This window comes from Bubalus bubalis, chromosome 6 (assembly GCF_019923935.1).
Source record: "Bubalus bubalis isolate 160015118507 breed Murrah chromosome 6, NDDB_SH_1, whole genome shotgun sequence".
NCBI classification, from domain to species: Eukaryota; Metazoa; Chordata; class Mammalia; order Artiodactyla; family Bovidae; genus Bubalus; species Bubalus bubalis.
Window position 1 is genome coordinate 12,272,077 of NC_059162.1, and position 20,255 is coordinate 12,292,331.

Consider the following 20,255-nt stretch of genomic DNA (forward strand, 5'->3'; position numbering starts at 1 on the left):
GCATAACTCTGTGCTTCTCCAATCCAGCCTTCTTCTCCCTCTTGCCTCCAGGCTCTCGTCCACCCCTCACATTCTGTCAGCTCTCATGGTCCCTGCCCTCAGCTCCCTCCCACTGCCTCCCTCTGTTCAGAGGCTATTGATTCCTCTCACTCCATATCTATTGATCTCTCTCTCTCTCCTAGTTTCTTTCTCTTTCCATCATCAATAGATCCGCCAGCCCCTCTCCTTCCTTCATAGAGATTGCTCCACACAGACAAATTTCTCCTACCTGCTCTAATGCACAGAACCCGCAGCAAATAGTCTCAAGCCCTGGATAACAATAAGAATAAAAATGCATAATCCCTCCCATGCTTTTACCATTACACTGCTTGACAGCGAGCAGTGTGTTTTCACATATTTTCTCATTTGGTTCCAAACTCACAAACACTTTTATAAAGCTGGCAGACTGCAACTACTAGGCCTATTTTACACAGTGGTAAACTAAGGCCCAGAGAGGTGAAGTGGCTTTCCTGAGGTCACCTAGCTGGAAGGCAGCAGAGGGGGGTTCTGACCCCCGCATCCACTCTGCCAGGCGGCCTTTCCAGAAGTATCTTTACTTGCTTTGAAATAAAGGAGGCTTCCCCCTGTCCCCACCTTGGCACATTATGTTTGTTTCCGAAGTGGCTCCATAGTGCTTGTTAAATAAATAAATAAGCGCTTAGGCTGAAATTAAAATGAATTTGTGGCCACAGAACAGACACTGCCTGGGCAGGGCGCAAGAGAGAGGCTGGAGCAAAGCCAACCTGGCAGGAAACACTTGCAGGACCTAGAAGCTGCTGTGTGCTCCCTCGGCTCTTGCAGGGGGCTCTGGAGCCTCCCAGCCCCTCCTGCTTGGCCTGGCTGCCTGCGGCTCCTCTCGTGGTGTCTGTCTGTCTAAAGCTGTCCTACGTAAAGGTCTATTGGTTTCCCTTGATTCCTTGAGCTTCCCATTGGCCCTTTGTGAGCCAGTCTGCAACCCAGGAGGACAGGCAGAGCTGTGGAGCTTGGACATCAGCAGAGAGAGCTTGGGACAGGCAGAGAGACGGACTCACACAGAAGTGGGAGAGGGGAGGCTACAGCCCAGAGAAGGAACGTGGTGGGGAACGAAAGGATGTTGAGTCCACTACTTTTTGTTGGTAGGAGGAGGGAGGCCAAGATGGGGTAGGCTAGGTGCTGGGCTGCCCCACTCACCTTTGAGGCCCTGCCCCATGCCCAGTGCCAGCCCATCCTTGGTCCACTGCACGATCCCCGAGTAGTTGAGCAGCACGCAGGGGAGCACAGCCCGCTGTCCGGCCACCACGGTCTGGTCGGCTGGCTCCTGGCTGAAGCGGGTCTGGGTCCCTGTCAAAGCCAAAGTTGGCACGGGGTCAGGAGATGAGTGAGGAGAGGGCTGCGCAAGAGGCCGTGCCTCCCAGGCTTCCGCTCCCACCCCGTGGTGGCCCAAGAGAGAGACACAGGTCAGGAAGCTGGACCCTCTGGTCCCCACCCCACATCAGCCCCACACCCTTCCCTCCAAGAAGCCATGTGCTGGCCCTTGATTCTTCCTTCCTTCCATGGCCCATGGGACTGGGTTTCAGAAGCAGAGGCGCTCAGCAAGCATAGAAAGTGGTGCAGTGTTATGTAAAGGCCTCAGAGACCAGGCTAGTCCAAGCCTCTCCTTGTTCAGACGAGGACACTGAGGAGAAAGAGTCATTTTCCCAAGGGCACCCAGCGAGTTAAGGACAGAGCAGGATGCAAACCTGAGCCTAAGCACTTCAGGTCCTGGGCTCCTCCTCAACTACCTCGACCAGGGCTCACCCATCCCCACACCCACATCACTGGGTGACGAATCCAGAACACATGCCGCTGCTGATAGCATGGTTGCCTGCAACCCCTGAGAGGTGAATATCCTACCATATCCCCGCTTGGACCTGTGTACATGAGCCAAAGTAAGGTGACACACGAGTGCAACTACGCCAACTGCAATCCCCGCTGGGACGCACCCAGAGAGGACATAACGGCATATTCTGTGGGACAGTCACGTCCACCTGTATGTGTATAAATAAGCTTCCTGGGTGGCTGGTGGCGGATCCCAAACAAAGTAGCTCTGAACCCACTTCCTGTACGCTTGTCCGGTCCCGTGTTCACCCCTTGCCCCCGAGCTCTGGAGGCATGAGTGCATGCACACGATGGACACACCAGCACACGCCCAGCCTCCCACCCCGTGGGAGCTGACAGGGCCACGTGACTTCGTTCCACTCTCCCTCTGGCTGCCGGAGCTACACATGGCTGCCCGGCTGGCAGCTCGGCCGGGAGCATTTGATTAGAGAACTGCAGAGTAATTGCCTTTAATTGCAGAACCTAAATGGAGCAGGGAATTGGATTTCAGGTTTCTTCTCCCCCTTGCCCGCCCAACTCCAGCCACCGCTGGTCGGCCTGGCGGTGGGCAGTCCTGGGCACTGCACTGTGACTGCCAGCTTCCCGCGCTGGGCCCCAGGAGATGGAAGGGCTGCGGGACAGCACAGGGAGAGGTCTGGGGCTTCCCACGCACGTCCCCAATCTGTCACACTCGGTAACCCAAATCAGTTTTCCCCCGGAACTCTGGGGACTCCTCCCTCTCTTTCCCTCCCCAGCTTCCAAGTCTTTTAGAGACCACAGTCCTCAGATCCAACTCTTTCCTAACCCAGCTTTCCAAAATCTCTCTGATCCTCCATCACGCCTACGAGTATGCAAATGAATGGTCCCATGCCCATTCCAATACCTCCCTCTTATTCACCAGGAACAGGACTCTTTTCATCCCTCCCTTCTTCTTTTTCCTCCTCCAGCTCCATTTCTCACCTTCCCGAAACTGCCTCACCTTCCTGCTTCTTCCAGGAAGTCCTCCTAGATTGATCTTTTAGTTTCCTGGGCAAACACAGCTTGTCCCACCTTTCACCTGCTGTCACAGCTCTATCCATGGAATTTCCTCCCCTAAGCTATCAGTGTCTACGTCCATGCTTTTGTTTGTGGGTAGAGGGCGGCTGCGGGTGGCAGTCTTTGCCCCCCTCACCTGTTCCATTAGAATGGGGACCTCTCCGCAAGGCCAAGGCCCACACTGTCTCTTTTCTCTGAGTCTCCCTGGACATTTGGCATCCACATTGGTCGTTGCATATCAAGTAGACCAAGTGAGAAAGGGGCAGAGCTAGGAGTGGACTGATGGCCAGCATATGATTTACTACGACCAGGCAGCCTCTCTTGGTTAAGTGTGTAAATCCAGTTTTTTGGGTCTCCAGGGTGTCAGGAAGTTAAAAACAGCAGCTCCCCAACTCTCCTGATCTGACAGCCCATCTATGTCTTCTAAGGGGAAAGGAAAAGGCTCACCCATATTTCCTGGGGTTAGGGTGGCAGGTGCTGATATCCTGGGGAAGAGGTGGGTCAGGTGAGCAGCCGGTATTATTAATTCAGTCATTGCCCTCATTATTATTCAAATTTATTCATATCATTGCGCATTTCTCTAATGCAGCTACAGGCTGCAAATTCTCCACACGCATGTTTCTCCTTCCCACGGCCCCCGGAGCCCAAGTCAAGGGCTCCCGAGTAGAGTGGCCTGTGCACCCTGTCTCAGAGATGGAATTTATATTCACAGCTTTCCTGCATGGGGCCTGGACACCCTGGTCTCCTGTTGAAGTCTCCTGAGGACAGTGAGAAGCTGGTTCCTTGTCCACTGGTAGGTCAAGGAGGCAGCAGGATGGAGGCAGGAGGTCCTGGGAGTGCGTCAGAGATGGGTGAGCGTCTCGCCAGAGGGAGTGCTGTGACCTTGGCCTTGTCACTGCCCCTTCTCGGTCTCCTCCGTGTGCTCACCTATACAGTGACAAGTCTGGGCCAAGGACTGCAAAGTCCCTTTGAAGAGTAGAGGTTTAGGAAACACTTCGGTTTGCATAGTGCCTCTGCCACGCTCTTCCTACCAGTGTGACTGTGGCCAAGTTATTCTGAGCCTCATTCTCTTTACTGGTGAACTGGGGGACAATGACATCTACCTCGGACTGCTGGAGAGTTAAATGGGAAGAGGTGGATGATTTGCCTGGTACCTTCCCTGGAGTGTGCTCTCTGAATGGTAGCTATGAGCTTATTTATCCTGGGCAGTTAGATAATCAGAGGGACGGACGGAAACCTGAGCAGTGACATGACAAAGATGACATCTGTCATTTTGGGGTTTTTGAAATACAGTTCCCTCTTGGCGTAGGCTTGGTTGAAGCAATTTAGTCTGGAGACAGGGGGATGGAAGCAATGACTCCCAAGAGAGTCCAGAGAGGAGGAGAAACAAAGGGTCTCAGGAGTTTAACCGAATGGAAAGGTCCTGTGGATCCTGAGCCTGCAAAAGTGACAGGCAGTGTTTGCTGACCCCCAAACAGCCTCTGCAGCCAAAACAGTATCTGAGCCACAGTCCAGATGCCTGTGGGTTGTCCTGACCTGGATCACGATTAGGAGAAAGCCCTAAGCCTGCTGTGCCACGGCTAAGGCCTACTCACTCTTCTTTGCACACCCTAGACTTCTGTCCTTGTCTCCAGGTCCTTATACAGGCCTTTCCTGGGCAGAACACTGCTCCCTCCCCTTCCCTTGGAATTCAAACAATCACCTCCCCTGTGAAGTCCTCCCTGCTTGTCCGAATGGCATCAGAGCCCTCTGTACCCAGTTCCCACTTCTGCTAGTGGGCGAGACCTTGCTGCACTACCCACCCTTGCCCTGCCCAGGGAGAACTCCTTGCATCTGGACTGTGTCACTCAGAGCGTCTGCCCCATCACCCAGCACAGGGCCTGACTGCCAGGCACACAAAGGAGTTGTGAATAAGTCTGTTGATTGATGGAGTGAGAATGAGCAAATGCCTGAATAAACAGTCCTGCCCATGCAACCCCATTAGGGAAGGAGGCAGATACCCCGTTCTCCTGGTCAGGCTCATGGACTGTGGCAAAGGCAGGCAGGGCAGTAGAGTGGGAGGACAGGACAGGGTTCTCCCTGCAGGCAAAGGAGTAAGAATGCTGGGGGCAGGCCTGGGGGGCTCCCTGAAGCAGGGAATGTGAGGCAGAGCTGGGATAGGGAGGGGAACAGAACTCTGGAAGGTTCTGGTGCAATGATGGCGGTGAGTGAAGAGGGGATATGGGGACTGCTGAGAAAAAAAGCCTAGAAAGCGAGCAGAGACATATAGGCATCAACAGGCACAATAGGAAGGGCAGAGGTCGCTTTACAACTGAAAAGGAGGTACTGGGTGTCAAGAAGGCACCAGGAACTGGTACCAGCGGCCTCACAAGCACACACACAAATCAGAGAACACACACATGCCTTGGAAGTCCTGGTGGCCTGGGTCTTCCACCGGCTGTGACATATGTGACACAGAACGGAGTCTGCATTTCATGGGGGTGAAATGTCAGCCCCATTGCCACATCTACATGCTACTTCCAAGAAATACTAAAAATGCAGGGGAATGGTCTGATGTGGGATGGAGAGCCAGGTGGGAGGGGAATCAAGAAGGGCCTGAGCACAAACAGAATGCTGACAACAGACCAGCCTCGGAAGCAAAAGCAGGGCCCTCGAATAAGCAGCCTCTCCTGCCAGCAGCTCCAGTCTGGTGCAAGTGCAAAGCCCCATGTGTGTGTCTAAGTGAATTCCCTTCTGCTTTCAGCCTGCTGCTTCCCTGTCTTCAGACACTGGCAGATGTTGGTGAGTGCTCAAGCAGCCATTGTGAAGGCAGGCAGAGAAGAAGTGTGCTGCACACGGGTGCACGGGAGCTCGCACACTCACAGACCAACAGGGAGCCTGGCAGGGGCGCTGGTGACACTGGGAAGCAGAGGCAAAGACAGACACCCACCCGGCAGAGGGAGAGAGAAAAGAGAATGGAGGAGAAGCAGGAAGGGAAGAGGAAGAGAAGATCTTGGTTGGAAAGAGCCCAGGAAAAAAGAAGACATGCGCCCGGGGCAGAGACACAGAGAGACAAGCACCAGCAAAGATCTAGTGATACAAAGACCCAGGGAGCCACAGAAACCCAGGCCAAGGCAGGCTGAGGATGGCAGGCAGATGGGGACACAGAGAAAGACAAGGACAGCAGGGCAGGGAGGTGATGGTGAGTGTGGTCACAGGGGGCCAGGGCCTCATCTCCAGATTGTTTCCATCCTTTAGACATGTTGCCAGGAGGCTGGGGCATCTCAGACTCCAGGTGCCCCCACCTCAGTATTGTCACTAGGACAGGAGATTCCAAGGAGGCTCAGGCAGGGATTGCAGGCAGGTGAAGAGCTCAACAGGGTGGGGAGGGCAAGGGGAGCACAGAGGGACCTTGGGGAGAAATGAGAAGAGCAAACCAGGGGTGCCATAGGGCAGAGGCCTCTGGACTCCTCCCTGATGTCCCCCCAGCCCTCCTTCCTTCTGAGTTAACCCTGGGCCTCACCACCCTACCCCACAGCTCAAAGCACCTCTGGCCCTCATCTTGGGATGCTTTCTCCCTATTCTTCCTCCCCATTGTTTGAGCTTCTCGTCTTAGCACTTATCACAGCCTGCTTTGGATTAAAAGTTACTCATGTGTGTGCGTTTCTGCCTCTCCCGCTCTCCTGGGAGCCCCTGGAGAACAGAGATGCTTGAATTTTCCTTTCCTTCAGAGCTAGCCATGTTCCTTAGTAATGCTAACTCCCTATTAGAAGACACTGACTATGTACTGGGCGCTGCTGCACATGCCTCAGAGACACTGTTCCCGGCACAGGGGTGGTTATGGTCTCCATGTTAGAGTCAAGGGAAATAAGGAAGCGGCAGAGATGGGGATGAACTCAGGATTTTTAGGCAGTATACTCCCTGGGGCTTCCCTGGTGGTTCAGACGGTAAAGAATCTGCCTGCAATGCGGCAGACCCTGGTTTGATCCCAGGGTCAGGAAGATCCCCTGGAGAAGAGAATGGCAACTTACTCCAGTACTCTTGACCTGGAGAATTCCATGGACAGAGGAGCCTGGTGGGCTACAGTCCATGGGATTGCAAAGAGTTGGACAAGACTGAATGACTAACACACACACACACTGCTCTTGGTACCATGCTGTGCCATAAGAATATCCAAGAAGCATATCCTGAATGTATGGAACTCATGCCACCCCCCCGCTCCCACCACAACCACCCCAGAGAAATTCTGGTGCCCCCGACCCCTGCACTCATGTACTCTTCTGATCTCCACTCTACACTCAGACCTGCATCTTAACTGTGTTTACCTCCCGGAAGGGCAATGCCCCCTCCTCAGATCTGGCCTGTACTCTGTAACCACTCAGGCTTTGCCGCACGTGCAGCCGCCATCCATCAGAGAAGGCTTGGTGTAAATGTTCCTACATGAACAGAGAGTGGGTCCAAAGCCTGGCAGGTCCGTTACCAGCACCTAGAGGTTTCAGTCGATCACAAAACGCCATCCATTAAGCCACCAACACCCTAGTAGGAGTCGTGGGGCTCATACAGCCCCTGCTTATGGCGTGCCAGTCACTGTACCGGGCACCGCACTGAGACTAGTTTACTCAATGCACCTGACAACTTGATACGGTAGGTACGATTATTAGCCGTGACAAGGGCACAAGATTCAAAGAGATAAGCAGCTTCCTTCCAGGCACACAGCTGGGAAGAGTCTGGGCCAGCAAGCACAGTGAGGGGCCAGGACACCCGGCTCCCCTGGAATGCCATCTCTCCAGCCTGGTCTTGCACCATCTCCTGGGCCTCTCAGCTCAGACTCTGGCCACTGTGCAGACTGGGGCCTCTCCATCTCCCCTTGGCAGGGTCCCCTCTCTAGGACACCCTCTCCTGTCTCTCAGCACCACGCTGCCCCTCCTTCCCCACCCTGAGTGTCCTGGGGCGACACTGCTGTCCAGCCCAGCTAGCTCTCCACCCCCCTCCTCCTCCACACAGCACAGAAGAGGCCACCTGTCCCTACCTCTGCGTGTGAACACATGTGCTCCCACTGGGTGTGTTCCCGGGACTGGGGACCAGGCTTCCACAAAGGCCTGATGAAGACAGTGAGATTTCCATCCCTTAAATAAAATTTTCTTTTTGGCCACCCCATGTGGCCTGTGAGATCTCGGTTGCCTGACCAAGGATCTAACTCTGTGCCCCCTGTCTTGGGAGTGAGGAGTCTGAACCAATGGAGAAGTCCTTGAATCCCATTTTTCAAAAAAAATATTTATTTGTCTGCACTGGTGAGATCTAGTTCCCTGACCAGGGGTTGAGCCCAGGCCCCCTGCCCTGGGAGCTCGGAGTCTTAGCCACTGGATCACCAGGGAAGTCCCTGAATCCCATTTTTGACTGAAAACTAGGAAGTGACCTCTACATCTACCGTAGAACCGTAGAGAGGCTGGAAATGCTTGTCTGTCGATCCTCAGACACAGTTGTGTACTTCTTGTGCACACATGTACATATAAGCACATATGTTCACTAGTGCCTACATACACACAAACACACACACCCTCTTGCACTTCTGCATTCAAATACACTGCACAGGTGCCTTTTGGCACTCGTGTCTTGGCACATGGACCTTGGTGGTCATGTTCCCGGAGCCTTGCCCGCCAGGCCAGCTGGGAACCAGAGAGGGAGTGGGGCCAAGCACAGGAGCCTCCAAGGAAGCCGGGCTGCAGGAGATGGGGGTGGCGGAGGCCAAGCCCTGTCTCCCCGGATTTATCAAACGAGCAGTAATGAACCCCCTGGGCCGGAGCAGTCCCCATGCTCACCACTCCAGATCGCTGCTGGTTCAAAGGGAAGCCTTTGATTCGCACCGACAGCTTTCAGATGGAACTAAATCTCTGCACACTCTACTCTTCCTCCTGCCACCCTCCCTCTCTCTCTCTCTGCCCTCACATCTTTGCTCTCCCACCCTCCCTCAGGCTCTCTCCCCCTCCCCAGCCATCCCCTCTCCCTCTGTATGAAAAATACAACAGCCAGAGAGGGCCCCTCCCCTGGGTTGGATTCTCTCATGAAGAAAAGAGGATTGAGATTCTCTGGGCTAGGCCAGCAAAAGGGAGAGGAGAGAAGAAAGAGAGATTTGCACTTTTAATAGAGGCGAGAAGGCAGGGGGGAGAAGGGAGGAAGGGGGGTTGAAGAGAGAGAAAATGCAAGCAAGAGCAAGCGCTGGCGGGGCAAAGACATAGAACCTAGGAGGAAAGACAGAGATCCTGGCTGCCCCACAGCGGAGACATGGAGGCAGAGAGAGAAGCAGGTTCAGGACCCTTGGGAGAGAAGCTGCCAGGAGGGAAGTACCACTCCATCTAGCTGACTGGCATGAGGGCTGTGGGTCTGTAGACTCTGCTTTATACAGGGCCCAGCCTAGAATCCAAGTGTCCAAACATGATGTGACCCAGTGACGATAAGGCCCCTTCTTGGACAAGTCAGGGGTCAGAAAGCTGCACTGACTTGCTTCCAGCAGGTAATCTCGGGCTTGGCTGTGAGTAGAGGTCTGGTGATATAGATATCAGATGGATGCCCCTATGACAAGTTACTAAGCATTCAAAGACTATTATCGCCCCGACCCTGCTACCCACCAGCATTTACCATACCAAAGTATTTTGCCTGCACTTCACAGTTTGAAGTGGAAAAGACCCAGTGGGCAGCACGGGCCTAAGGAACAGATGCCTCAACTCCAACTTCACCCTCTTCCCATGTTTGGTCCTTTCTCACCCCACAAGGTCAAAGCCAGAGGCAGAAGAACCAGTTTCCCATCCCTCCCTTCAACCAGCTTGCCCAAGCCACCCTGATGTCTATCTCCAAGGCTGGGGTTTGGTAGGGACAGCTGAAGGGGAATCTTTCCAGGGACCAGATGGGCTTTTACAAGTGGCCACAATCTGGCCTGGTTTCCTTGCATTGAACAGACCAGAGCGACTGGCTGCAGGGCTGGTATTCATGGTGACAGGACACAGGAGTTTAGGGTCTGGGCCAGCGTGTTAGTCACTGCAAGAGGCCAGAACAGAACCTTGAAAGAGGCCAGGGGAACTGGCCCAGCACTGCCTGCTGGGAGGGACAGAGTACAATGGGCCAGAAGTCAGGAGGCAGGGGCTTTCCGGTCTTGACTCCACCCCACCCAGCAGCAGGACTTTGCGGGGTGGGGAGGAGGGCTCACTTCACTTCTCTGGGTCTCAGCTCTTTGTAACGAGCAGGGGGTAAAGTACCAGGCTCTGAAGGACCTCTCTGGCTCTGAGGTTCTAAGATTCCACTGCATCCGCTGCTCTTCTGGGGCCTCAGGTGGACCTTGCTGACATTTCTAAGGACTCAGCCCAGGGCTCCAGACTGTGAGAGAGTTGGCACACCTGGGGCCATCCTGGCCTTTCCTTCCAGCAGGCATGTGGAAGGAAGGCTGCAAGTTTATGACATTAAGACAGTAGCTGAGAAAGGCCAGTCTTTGGTTCCCTTCCAGTAGGTTCATGGTGGAAAAAAAAAGAGAGGATAAGACAATCCTGGGTTTCCAAAGTGACCTGCCAGCCCAGACCCACTCACAAGGATGTTGAGCTCCTAAACTAAAAAAGATGGGCAGGTGCAGCTGGGAACACTCCCCCCACCCTGCTGTATTTGGCCGTCCAGCCCCCTCTGCCCTGCCAGCCTGAGGCACCTGGGCCAGACCTGATCTGACAACTTTATGCAAATGCACCCTGGCAGGGGACTCTGAGAATGTTCTATGGGAAGGACAACAGTGTTGCAAGCCCAAGAGGGGTTGGCTGGAGCACGTATGACAGGCGGGAGGAGAAAGTGGGGAGGGTGGCAGGGGTGGTGGATGGTCTACTGAAAAACTGAATTTCAATCTGGCTTCAGTGGGCGAGGGAAGGGCAGTGCAGGAGAGAGGAGGCAGGTGGCCAGCAAGGACTTCGCTCAGAGAAAAGACAGAGGGTAAGACGGAGAAAGACAGCAAAAGGCAGGGAGAGAGGGAAGCAGAAGAGAGAGCCGAGGAGGACAGTCACAAAGTCAGAGAAGGGACAGAGGACAAGACAAAGAGACAGAACAGAGAAAGAGAATGTTAACTTAGAGAGAGAATCTAAAGGCTGGTGCTGGAAAGGACCTTAATCACCAGTTCAGAACCTTTATTTTGAAGAACCCTGGGGTCGGTAAAAGGAAAAAGGTATTTGGGGGAAGCATGCCCCCCAAAATTCTGGTGGCAGCCTCCAAGTTACAGAAGGCTCCTCTCCCTCAGGGTCAGGGTGCAGCCCCAGATCTCCTCATCCTGCAATGATGATGGGGGCAAGATGGGGGGTGGTCAGGAATCTTTACCTGGGCACCCTGCCTTCCCTAAAAGAAGTTGGGGAAGCAGCAAGGGAGAAACTAGAGAAGCCGGGAAGACGTCATTTGTAAATGGGGAGTGAGAGTCAGGAAAGGTGTAATGGACCTTCTGGGAGAGGGAACCGGGGAGGAGAAGGGGTGGGGGCAGCAGAGGCCCTTGGGGGCTGTGCAGGCAGATGGGCAGGGAGATCTGGGGCGGATTACCACCCTCTGGCCTCAACTGAAGGTCTTGAGCATTTAGGTCAAAGTAAAGGAGTGAAATCCTTGAGAAATGGAAGGGATTTTGGAAAGGATTAGCCAAGGTGGGGGAGGAGGAGAGGATGAGGTGGGCTGGATCTGAGGCAATTCCTAAGGCAGCCCATGGAAGGCCCTGGTGTCTACCCACAAACAAAAGGGGGCCCAAGTCATTGCTCCCCCTCCCATAGGAGCCCAGAGGGGGCTAGTGCATTCTTGCCCTGGGCAGCAGTGTGCCCACCAGGAGGGAAGCCAGCGTGTCACCTGTCAGCCACCTACCAACCCCAGGGAAACAAGAAGTCCATCCTCGGGTCTGATCCCATTCCCTCTTCCCACCGTGAACCACTTCCCTCTGGCTCCCCCCTCAGGCAGGGAGGCACAGGGGCCTCTACAAGTTCCACTCTGAAAGCTCCCTCTCTTGCTTTAACATACTTAGTTACCATGTTATGAATACAGCTTCAGAATACAATCTGAAAGTAGCGAGCACTGTACCCCTGAAGCTCCCTGGCAGGCTTGAAGCCCAGGAAGAAATGCAGGCTGGTCCCCAGACCGTCTCCATAGACATCTCCTGGCAGTTTTCAGAAAAGTGCTAGTCACTCAGTTGTGTCCGACTCTTTGCGACCACCATGGACTGTGACCACCATGGACTGTAGCGTGCTAGGTTCCTCTGTCCATGGGATTCTTCAGACAAGAATACTAGAATGAGCTGCCATGCCATTCTTTAGGGGGTCTTCCTGACCCAGGGATCAAACCCAGGTCTCCTGCATTGCAGGCAGATTCTTTACTGTCTGAGCCAACAAGTTGCCAGAATAAATAGCCTTAACTCTGAGAAATCCAGAAATGTGAGGGCTGGGGCAGCAGAAAGGAGGGCATTCTCCTCTTTAACTGGAAACCAAAAGATCCAGAAGGAAATATGGGTCTTCTGAGCCCCGGTTCAATTCCTAGGTTGGGAAGATCTCCTGGAGAAGGGATAGGCTACCCACTCCAGTATTCATGGGTTCCTTTGTGGCTCAGATGGTAAAGAATCCGCCTGCAATGTGGGAGACCTGGGTTTGATCTCTGGGTAGGGAAGATCCCCTGGAGGAAGGCATGGCAACCCACTCCAGCATTCTTGCCTGGAGAATCCCTATGGACAGAGGAGCCTGGCGGACTACAGGGGGTCGCCAAGAGTCAGACATGACTGAGTGACTAAGCACAGCACAGAGACCAGACAGGACCTCTTGCGGACACTTCTCCATTGCTAAGTTTAATAAGCTTTATTATATTTTTGCATCAACTCATACTCCACCCACCTCAAAGTTAAAGAATAAGAAAGAAAGAAAGAAATAGCAGCAGGTCAGATCCAGGTGTTAGACCTTAATCGCCTCCTAGAGTCTGGAACCCTTCAGCACAGGGGACGCTGCAGATTCTCCAGCACTTCCAGACGGACTACCTGACTCTGAGAGCCAGGCGAGCAACTAACCTGGGAGGGCATGGGGCTCTGATGAGTGGCCTTGACCTTGGCTCTGGCTCCGCACTAGTGCCTCTGAGAAAGGCTGCCTTGGCAGACATGCATCACGCCCATAACAAAGGCGCATCCCCAGGCTCCATCACTGAGCCTTCCTTACAAACCCCTAGAATGGACATTAATGACTGTAGCTCCCAGGGGAGCAGATTTTTTTAATTCACATAAGAACTTTCTAGTAGCACTTGGCAGTGAGCTCCTTGTCACTAGAAGTATTCAAGATAAGGGTGGATGACCACTAGACAGCAATGTTCCAGAGGGCTCTGGATAATATTTAAGATCCCTTTCAATTCTGGCTCTTTATGATTCTATTCACACACCTCATATCTTATTTTGGACACACACTTATCAAATAATCAATTTGTAACAGTTCGATCAAGGTGGACTGAAATGATTTGCAGAACTGAAGTTTAAAAGAAGGAATTCTAAACAGAGCCATCTGCAGGGGGGAAAAAAAAACAGTTCAAAAAACCATCTAGGCTGGCAGTCAAGGATTAAGTAAGACTTTGGTCCCATGGCAAATAACCGTGAAACTTCAATGTTTCGTGTAGTTTGAGACCTGCAGTTTATTCTGTAACTAACTATATTGTATTTTATTCTCGCTCCTTATTCACATGAAGAGATTGCAAACTCCTTGAGGTGACAGATATGATGTTGGTTGTTTTTGTCCCAGAATGTGCTTTGCACACAATAGGTGCTCAATAAATGTTTATCATACGATGATCTGAATGAATGGATAAAGCACCCGCACCCAGAGGACGTCAACTCAATTTGACATTCATTCATTCATGTAACAAGCATTTTAGGAGTGTCTACTACCAACCGGCCCTGGGCTCCGGTATGCAAAGTGAACAAGACGACAGACCTGTTCCTGCCACCACCCAGCTTCTACTCGAATATCCGGGCAAGATGGCATGATGAAGGTCCCGATGGAGTGATGTCAAGGAAAGAGCGTTACATCGATGAATTTTTCCCAAGTCTGACTTCCACCCCGGTCTGCCCTTGGGCTGAGACCCCTGTCTTGTTGCCCTTTGTTAGTCGTCAGTCCTTTCTACACTGTACTGGTTAAACATTGTAGACCTTGCTTGGCGCACAGTAGGTATCCAGTAAACACTCATTTACTGATTAGAACTGCCTTGAGTCTTGAGGACAAGATGGATTTCAACAGCCAGAGTGCTGGGGGCAGGGCATTCCAGACAAAAGGAACAGCGTGAGCCAAGTCATGGAGACATAAAAGACCAGCAAGCAGTTGGAAGTGGCGGGAATTTAAGCAGATAAAGAAATTAGAACCAAGGTCATATCTCTTTAAAAATTAAACAGTTTCTCCTTCTGGGCATTCCTGTCTCTGCCCTCCAGAAACTTCCAGGCTGTTGAGAAAGACTGGGGGCATGACATAGAAAGAGGTCCAGATTCAGGAAGACAGAAGTAGAAGTTGGGGCTGATCCAGGCTGCACAGACTCACCCTGTGTCCACCTGGTAAGATCTGGGGATGGGCTTAGAAGGATCAAAAGGACCAAGGTGGCTATTTGAAGGTGGATGGTGTGTGTGAGACTGGGTGCTCGATGTGTGCTTGTTCACATGTCTAGTGAGCTTGTGTGTGTGTTAGTGCACATCTACATACCAGCATAGGTACGTAGCCACCCAAACGGAGAATGGGGCACTTTCTGCCTATAACTAGGACATTCGGGGCTTTTCCAATTAATCTCCATTAAAAAGATTTCCCGCAAAGGCGCTTCTAGAGGCCCCAAGTTGGGGTCATCTGGATCAATCCTGCATAAAGTAAAAGCAGCTCCGACCGGCGGCTCAATCGATCCATCTAACTTGGTTCATCCTACACGTGCAAGGGGCACAGAATGTTAATTTGCTGCGGGGAGCTGAGGGAGCCCAGCAGTGGAGGCTCTGTAATTAACAGCTGGAGGAGCAGGGTCTCAATATGGTATTCAGTTGCAGCAGCCAGCACAGGGGAGGGAGCACCCACAGGTAGGTCTTCAGTGTTGATGAACACTGGTCTCTGTTTGCTCCTGATCTTTCTTGTTCTGCCTGACTCAGTTTGCCTGCCAAATGAAACACAAATGCCCCAAGAACAGAGAAATCCAGGAAAACCAAATCATTCATCTAACTACAGTTGGAAGTTTACAGAATATTGATGGGAAGACCTGGTGCTGATGACCAAGGCAAGAGTCCATGGAGAGATCTTCTCTTCTAGGCCATGAACACCGGGGACTGTTCCCCAAAGCATGTGAAAGCCAAAGCAGCTCTTTGGTCTTATTTCCAACAAGGAGGCAGGAATTTAGCAGAAAGGGGAGAGCACCCTACATGTACAGCCACCCCAACATCTAGCAGGTCAACATCTGCTCCCATTCAGTGTCTGCTATGAATCTTTCAAATTCCTATTTTCCAGGCAGTCTTCCCAGAGGGGTTATGAAGAAAGTATTGATCTTCCTCTCCCATCCCTTCCAAACCAGCCCCTCTGGCCTGGGCCCTCATCAGCTTCTCCCATGTGCTCGTGCCCTTTTCAACTTTTCTGCTACAAAATTTCTGTAAGAATTTCACTGACCTGGAGACACCTAGTCCTGCTCACTTGTTTCTCTGTCCTGTGTTCTGTGTCAGCCTCAGGACAGCCCAGATGCCAGAGGAGAAGCCAGGAACATGCCTGATGGATGCACAGACATCCATTCAGATACAGGAGAAACCCTGGAGAAAGCAGCCTGCCTCTCCCTTCATGCTTTCTCTCTGCATCTCTGATTCTTTCTTTCCCTTTTTGATCTCCCTGTGTTGCCCCCCAGGGAAATGGAGAGTTGGAAGCGGGGGGAGTCCTCTCCTTCCTCCACCTCTGTTGTACCCGGTCTCTGCAATAACCTAATGATTTCTCATTTAGCTGCCTAGCCCTCGATGGGGAGAGGCGCCCTTTGATTGCTTGTGACACCAATCTCACAACAAATTTAGCACCTCGTTTCCTGGACGAGCCAATATTCCTCCTCGATTATCTCCCTGTGAGGGGGACAGGGTGCCGTGCATTCCAACGAGTAGCTTATGCCTTGCCTGGGTATCAGAGTCAATCAAGCTCACAGCTCTGGGAAGGAAGGATGGAAGGGTGGGGTGGGAGAAGGTTCTCATGGGAGCACAGGAGAGCTCCAAGAGCAAGAAAAAGACAAGGAGGTTGATGGGGAATAAATAGAAGCCTCTGGAAACCTGGCTCTTAGCAGCTTATGTGCAGCTTCTCTGAGATGGGGATGGGAGTGGTGTGACCTTGACTCAGATAATTCTGGAACTTCCTTCCTAAGCCACGCCTGAGACCCTTGGCATTTCATCCAGCCACCCTCTAGATCTTGGTGTGGGGCTAAGGGAGGGAGGAAAAGGATGCCCTGGAATCACTCTATTTCACCTTGGAATGAAACAAGGGAGGAAGAGTCACTTCCGGAACCCAGGCCCCCCACTCCAGCATTCCTCAACCCCTTGTGTCCCATGGAAATGACTTTCCTGAACAAAATCATTTGCTCCCGGCTGGGATCTGCCCCACATGACTGATAAGGGGAGATGAAAAGAAATTTCTCCAGCCCAAGAGGCAGTGAGTTGGAAGGATGGGGTGGGAGATTCTCTGAAAGGAATCTATGGAGAAGGAAGGGCAGGCTGAGATCAGAGCCACAGGGGACTTCTGACAGGACCCTAGAAAATGGATTAAAAGGGAAGCAGGGAGGGGAGTCATGAGGAAATATTGTTTCAGGGTAAGAGGGGAAACGAGGGGAGGCCAGAGAATCAGGAGAACCCCACTGGAGACAGAGGGTCCCAAACGTGTGCCCACAGAAGAGAGCCTGAGCTAGATGGACAGTGTGCAGGGGAAAGGAGTGGGGTGGGCGCATATGGTGGGGAGATGGAGAAGGAGGGGCAAAGGACGAAGATGCCCAGGACATGAGCCGCGAGGGGACAGGAGTATCAGGCCCACCGCCCCCAGGAAGGCAGGAGGCAGGACACCTGCCAGGAGAGGCGGAAGGAGGTGCCGAAGAGGAAGGAGGAAGGGGCTGATCGCCAGGAGGGAGAGCAGATGGTTGCTGTCATTAAACGGATTCCAGTAAGTCCAGGATGCCTTAGACAGCAGAGACAGGCTCGGGTAAGCAGTGGGAGGGGGGAATCAAGGAGCAGAGCCTTGGAGGAAGCCCCACACCGACATGTACGATTACACATCTACCCACATCAACCCTCCTAATTCCTCCTTCCACACTAACCTCAAGCAAGAACCCCTAACCCAGCATCAACCCAAACATTCATACCAATCTGAACCTGTCCTAACAATCATTCTAACCCCAAATCTGAACTAGAACATGAGCTTTTAGAAGGCAACGCATCTCAGATTTCCTCAGGGTCTGGTCAGCAGAAGTGATCAACAGATGTTTCTTGAATATAGGAACACAGAAACCAAATCTTTACCCCCCCCCCACCCCTTAACAGTCACCCCTGTTCCAAGCCTGACCCTTCTGGCCTACCCCAGTGCCCTGCTGTGCACTGGTCAACTCTAGGCCCCAGCTCTCACTCTCTTCCTACCACAATCCTAAAGGCCATGTTCTTAACTACAGTTTCACTTCATTAACTATAATCTGCTTTCTTTTTTTTTTCTCCCTCCACACCTCTGGGTAGGTGGTTCAAATTCATCTGGGCAATCAATGGTAGAGACAAATTAAAGACAACAACTCCACCTGGAGGCCAAAACAAGGTGGGAAGGTAGCCCTGAATTGTCAGGCTAATCATGGATGTTTTCTTTTCTGCCTGGAACTTTCTGCCCCAGGGTCCTACAAAGTGGGATGGAACACAACTGTGAGGTTCAGGGCAAAGGAGCCTAATGCTTGAGACCCCAGGAGGAGTGAGTCAGATCTGAAGAGGCAGCGTGAGCAGAGAGAAATATGACAGAGAATACGTGAATGGGCTCCAGGTCAGAAAGCAGAGACCCAACATCTATCTCCTGCTCACAGCTCTGACCCTGGGGTCACTTGCCAGGACACTGGGCACAGGAAGCCTTCATGGGGTGTCCATGGGAAGCTCCGCAGCAGGGAAGGTGCTGGGAGGGCACCAGGATGCCCCAGAGACTTTGCCAATTGGCCCCCTGACTCTGGAACAGGGAACAGGTCCCTCTGGGCTATCCTTCCTCCAAGGAGCAAGGCTTTCTCCATCTCTCAGGACCTGTGGCCGCAGTGCCTGGGAGAGGAGCTGAGTACTCTGCTCTTGTTGCAGCCAAATCTGATTATCGGGACGTGTGATGGATGAGCTGGGTTTGGACCCCCCAGCTCAGGGAGTGGGAGGATGGAGTTAGCCTGTCACTCTCCCCAGGGGATGAAGCATCAGTCCCTGATGTCGTCTGGGATGCGCACACCTCTGAGATGTCTCCCTAACCAAGATTCCTGGAAGATCCCTCTCCAACTACTTCTTGACAGAAAGACCTCTGAAACACCTGCACCAGCTCCCTGGGCTCTGGCGAAAGCTGGGTTGGGAGCCCCGGTGCGAGAATCCCCGGCCCTGGGTGAGACCCAGTGCCTCCGGCCAGCTGCCGCCTCTGCGGGGGACCACTTTGAGGGAGGGAGTGGAAAAGCCTGCCTCTGTGCGGCTGGGGCCTCCAGGCATTTCTCAGTGACAGCCATGGGCCTTGGAAGCCTGGGGCAGGGCAGGCAGGGAGGAGGGAGAGCGATGGTACAGAATAATAATGAAGGATTTTTAATAACTCGTCAGCTATGGTGTCAGCTCAACAGCAGCGGCAGCAGAACCCGTTGGGAAAACTTTGTGAGGAATTGTCTTCCTGGGAAGTGAGAGGAGTCACAAGGGCTGAGGGCGAGGAGAAGCGTCCTCCTCATCCCTGGCTGCAAAGAGCTTTGAGTTAGCATCCAGCCAGTGGTGCCGGGTGAAGTGCAAACAGAGTCACAGAGCCCCAGGCCTGGCCCTCTGGGAGCTTCCACTCTGGGCCAGAACCATGGGCCATGGCCAGGGCTGAGGACAGGAGCAGTCTATGAAGTCACTGCAGAGCACAGGCAAGCCACCTTCCAGGAAAACACAGCCCCCAGCTTAATTTCTGAAGCCAATCAGCTGGAAGGCAATTATACACTTATCAAAGGGCTCCTTCTCTTTACCTAATAATTCACTAAGGAATTGTTTGAAGTAGGACTGTCATCAAAGACACTGTTGGAGAAAACCCTGGTGACCATCTTCCCCTCATTTTTCAGATGAGGACACTGAGGTCCAAAGAGGTTGCAAAGACAGTTGGTGGCTGGGCAGGACTCCTTGAAATGAGAGATCCGGGTCTCCAAAAAATAAATATGATTTTATAAAAATAGAATTTCCGTATATTTTTCCAGGGCCAACTGCTACAGAGAGGGCAGTACCCTAGGACTCCAGTGTGCCAAGGCAGCTACCTTTTAGGTGGGAGCCATGGGGGAACTTGGAGTAACCCATCATAACGATTACATTCCTTCTCTTTTGCTCAGATCATTCTAGGAAGTCTTCCTGGAATCAGTGGCTATGGATGTAGGCTGGGAAATGGAGAGATTTCTCAAGCCCTTGCAGTGATAGGTACAAAAGGGTTTAGTGACATAGATAGAGGGGAATATTTGAGGTCTATAAAATGCCTTGGAAAGGAATGAAAAGATGAGCGTACTTAAACATGTGTGAAAGGCACAGAGGCTGATGTGTGAGAGCTCAGAACGGTTCCAGTCCTTAGGAGTTTAAGGACCCTAAAAGTTTATTGGCTCTAAGCAGACCACCAAAGACAAGGCAGGGTTTCCCCTCCAACTCCACAGTGGTAAGCTAGCTGGGCTCCCCTGGAAGCTGGAAGCCCTGGCAGTCTGCAGAGAGCACCCCACACTTCCCTCAACCCTAAAATCCAGCAGAAGGGTGGGTGGGTGTCAAACCCTCAGTTGCCTTCACTTTCAGCCACAGTGCTGGGGGTGGGGGACTCACACGTCTATCCCATCCAATCCCAAGAGCCCTGGGGACTGTAACATCTCTTCATCCCCAGACCAGGCACACAACACTCATTTAACCAGGGTTTGATGAATGAAGAAAGAAGTGCTGGGGGCTTTTGATGAGATGATAAATAAAGGTCTGGAAGCAGGGGGTGGGGTGTGGCAAAGGGAGGGCACTTCTACACCCTTGAAGAAGGCCAAGACTCTTTTAGAAAGAGCAACTAAGGCACCCAAGGAGTAGACATGCGTTCCAGATGAGAAGTCCTGAAATGAAAGCCAGCAGCCAGCCCCACAGCCCCAAGCCCAGGCTGCCAGCCCCCCTGCCCAGCCAGCCGTTC

General features: G+C 52.6%; 1 protein-coding gene across 3 annotated transcripts in view; it reads right to left on the bottom strand.

The window, feature by feature from the left end:
• Window positions 1-20,255, bottom strand: part of KIRREL1 (kirre like nephrin family adhesion molecule 1) — a 103,710-nt gene that overhangs the window by 21,142 nt on the left and 62,313 nt on the right. For all 3 annotated transcript variants that reach the window (XM_044944168.2, XM_006079647.4, XM_044944169.2), the window contains one exon: window positions 1,210-1,359. In XM_044944168.2, coding sequence (XP_044800103.2) covers window positions 1,210-1,359 — 150 coding nt within the window. The remainder of the gene's footprint in view (window positions 1-1,209; window positions 1,360-20,255) is intronic.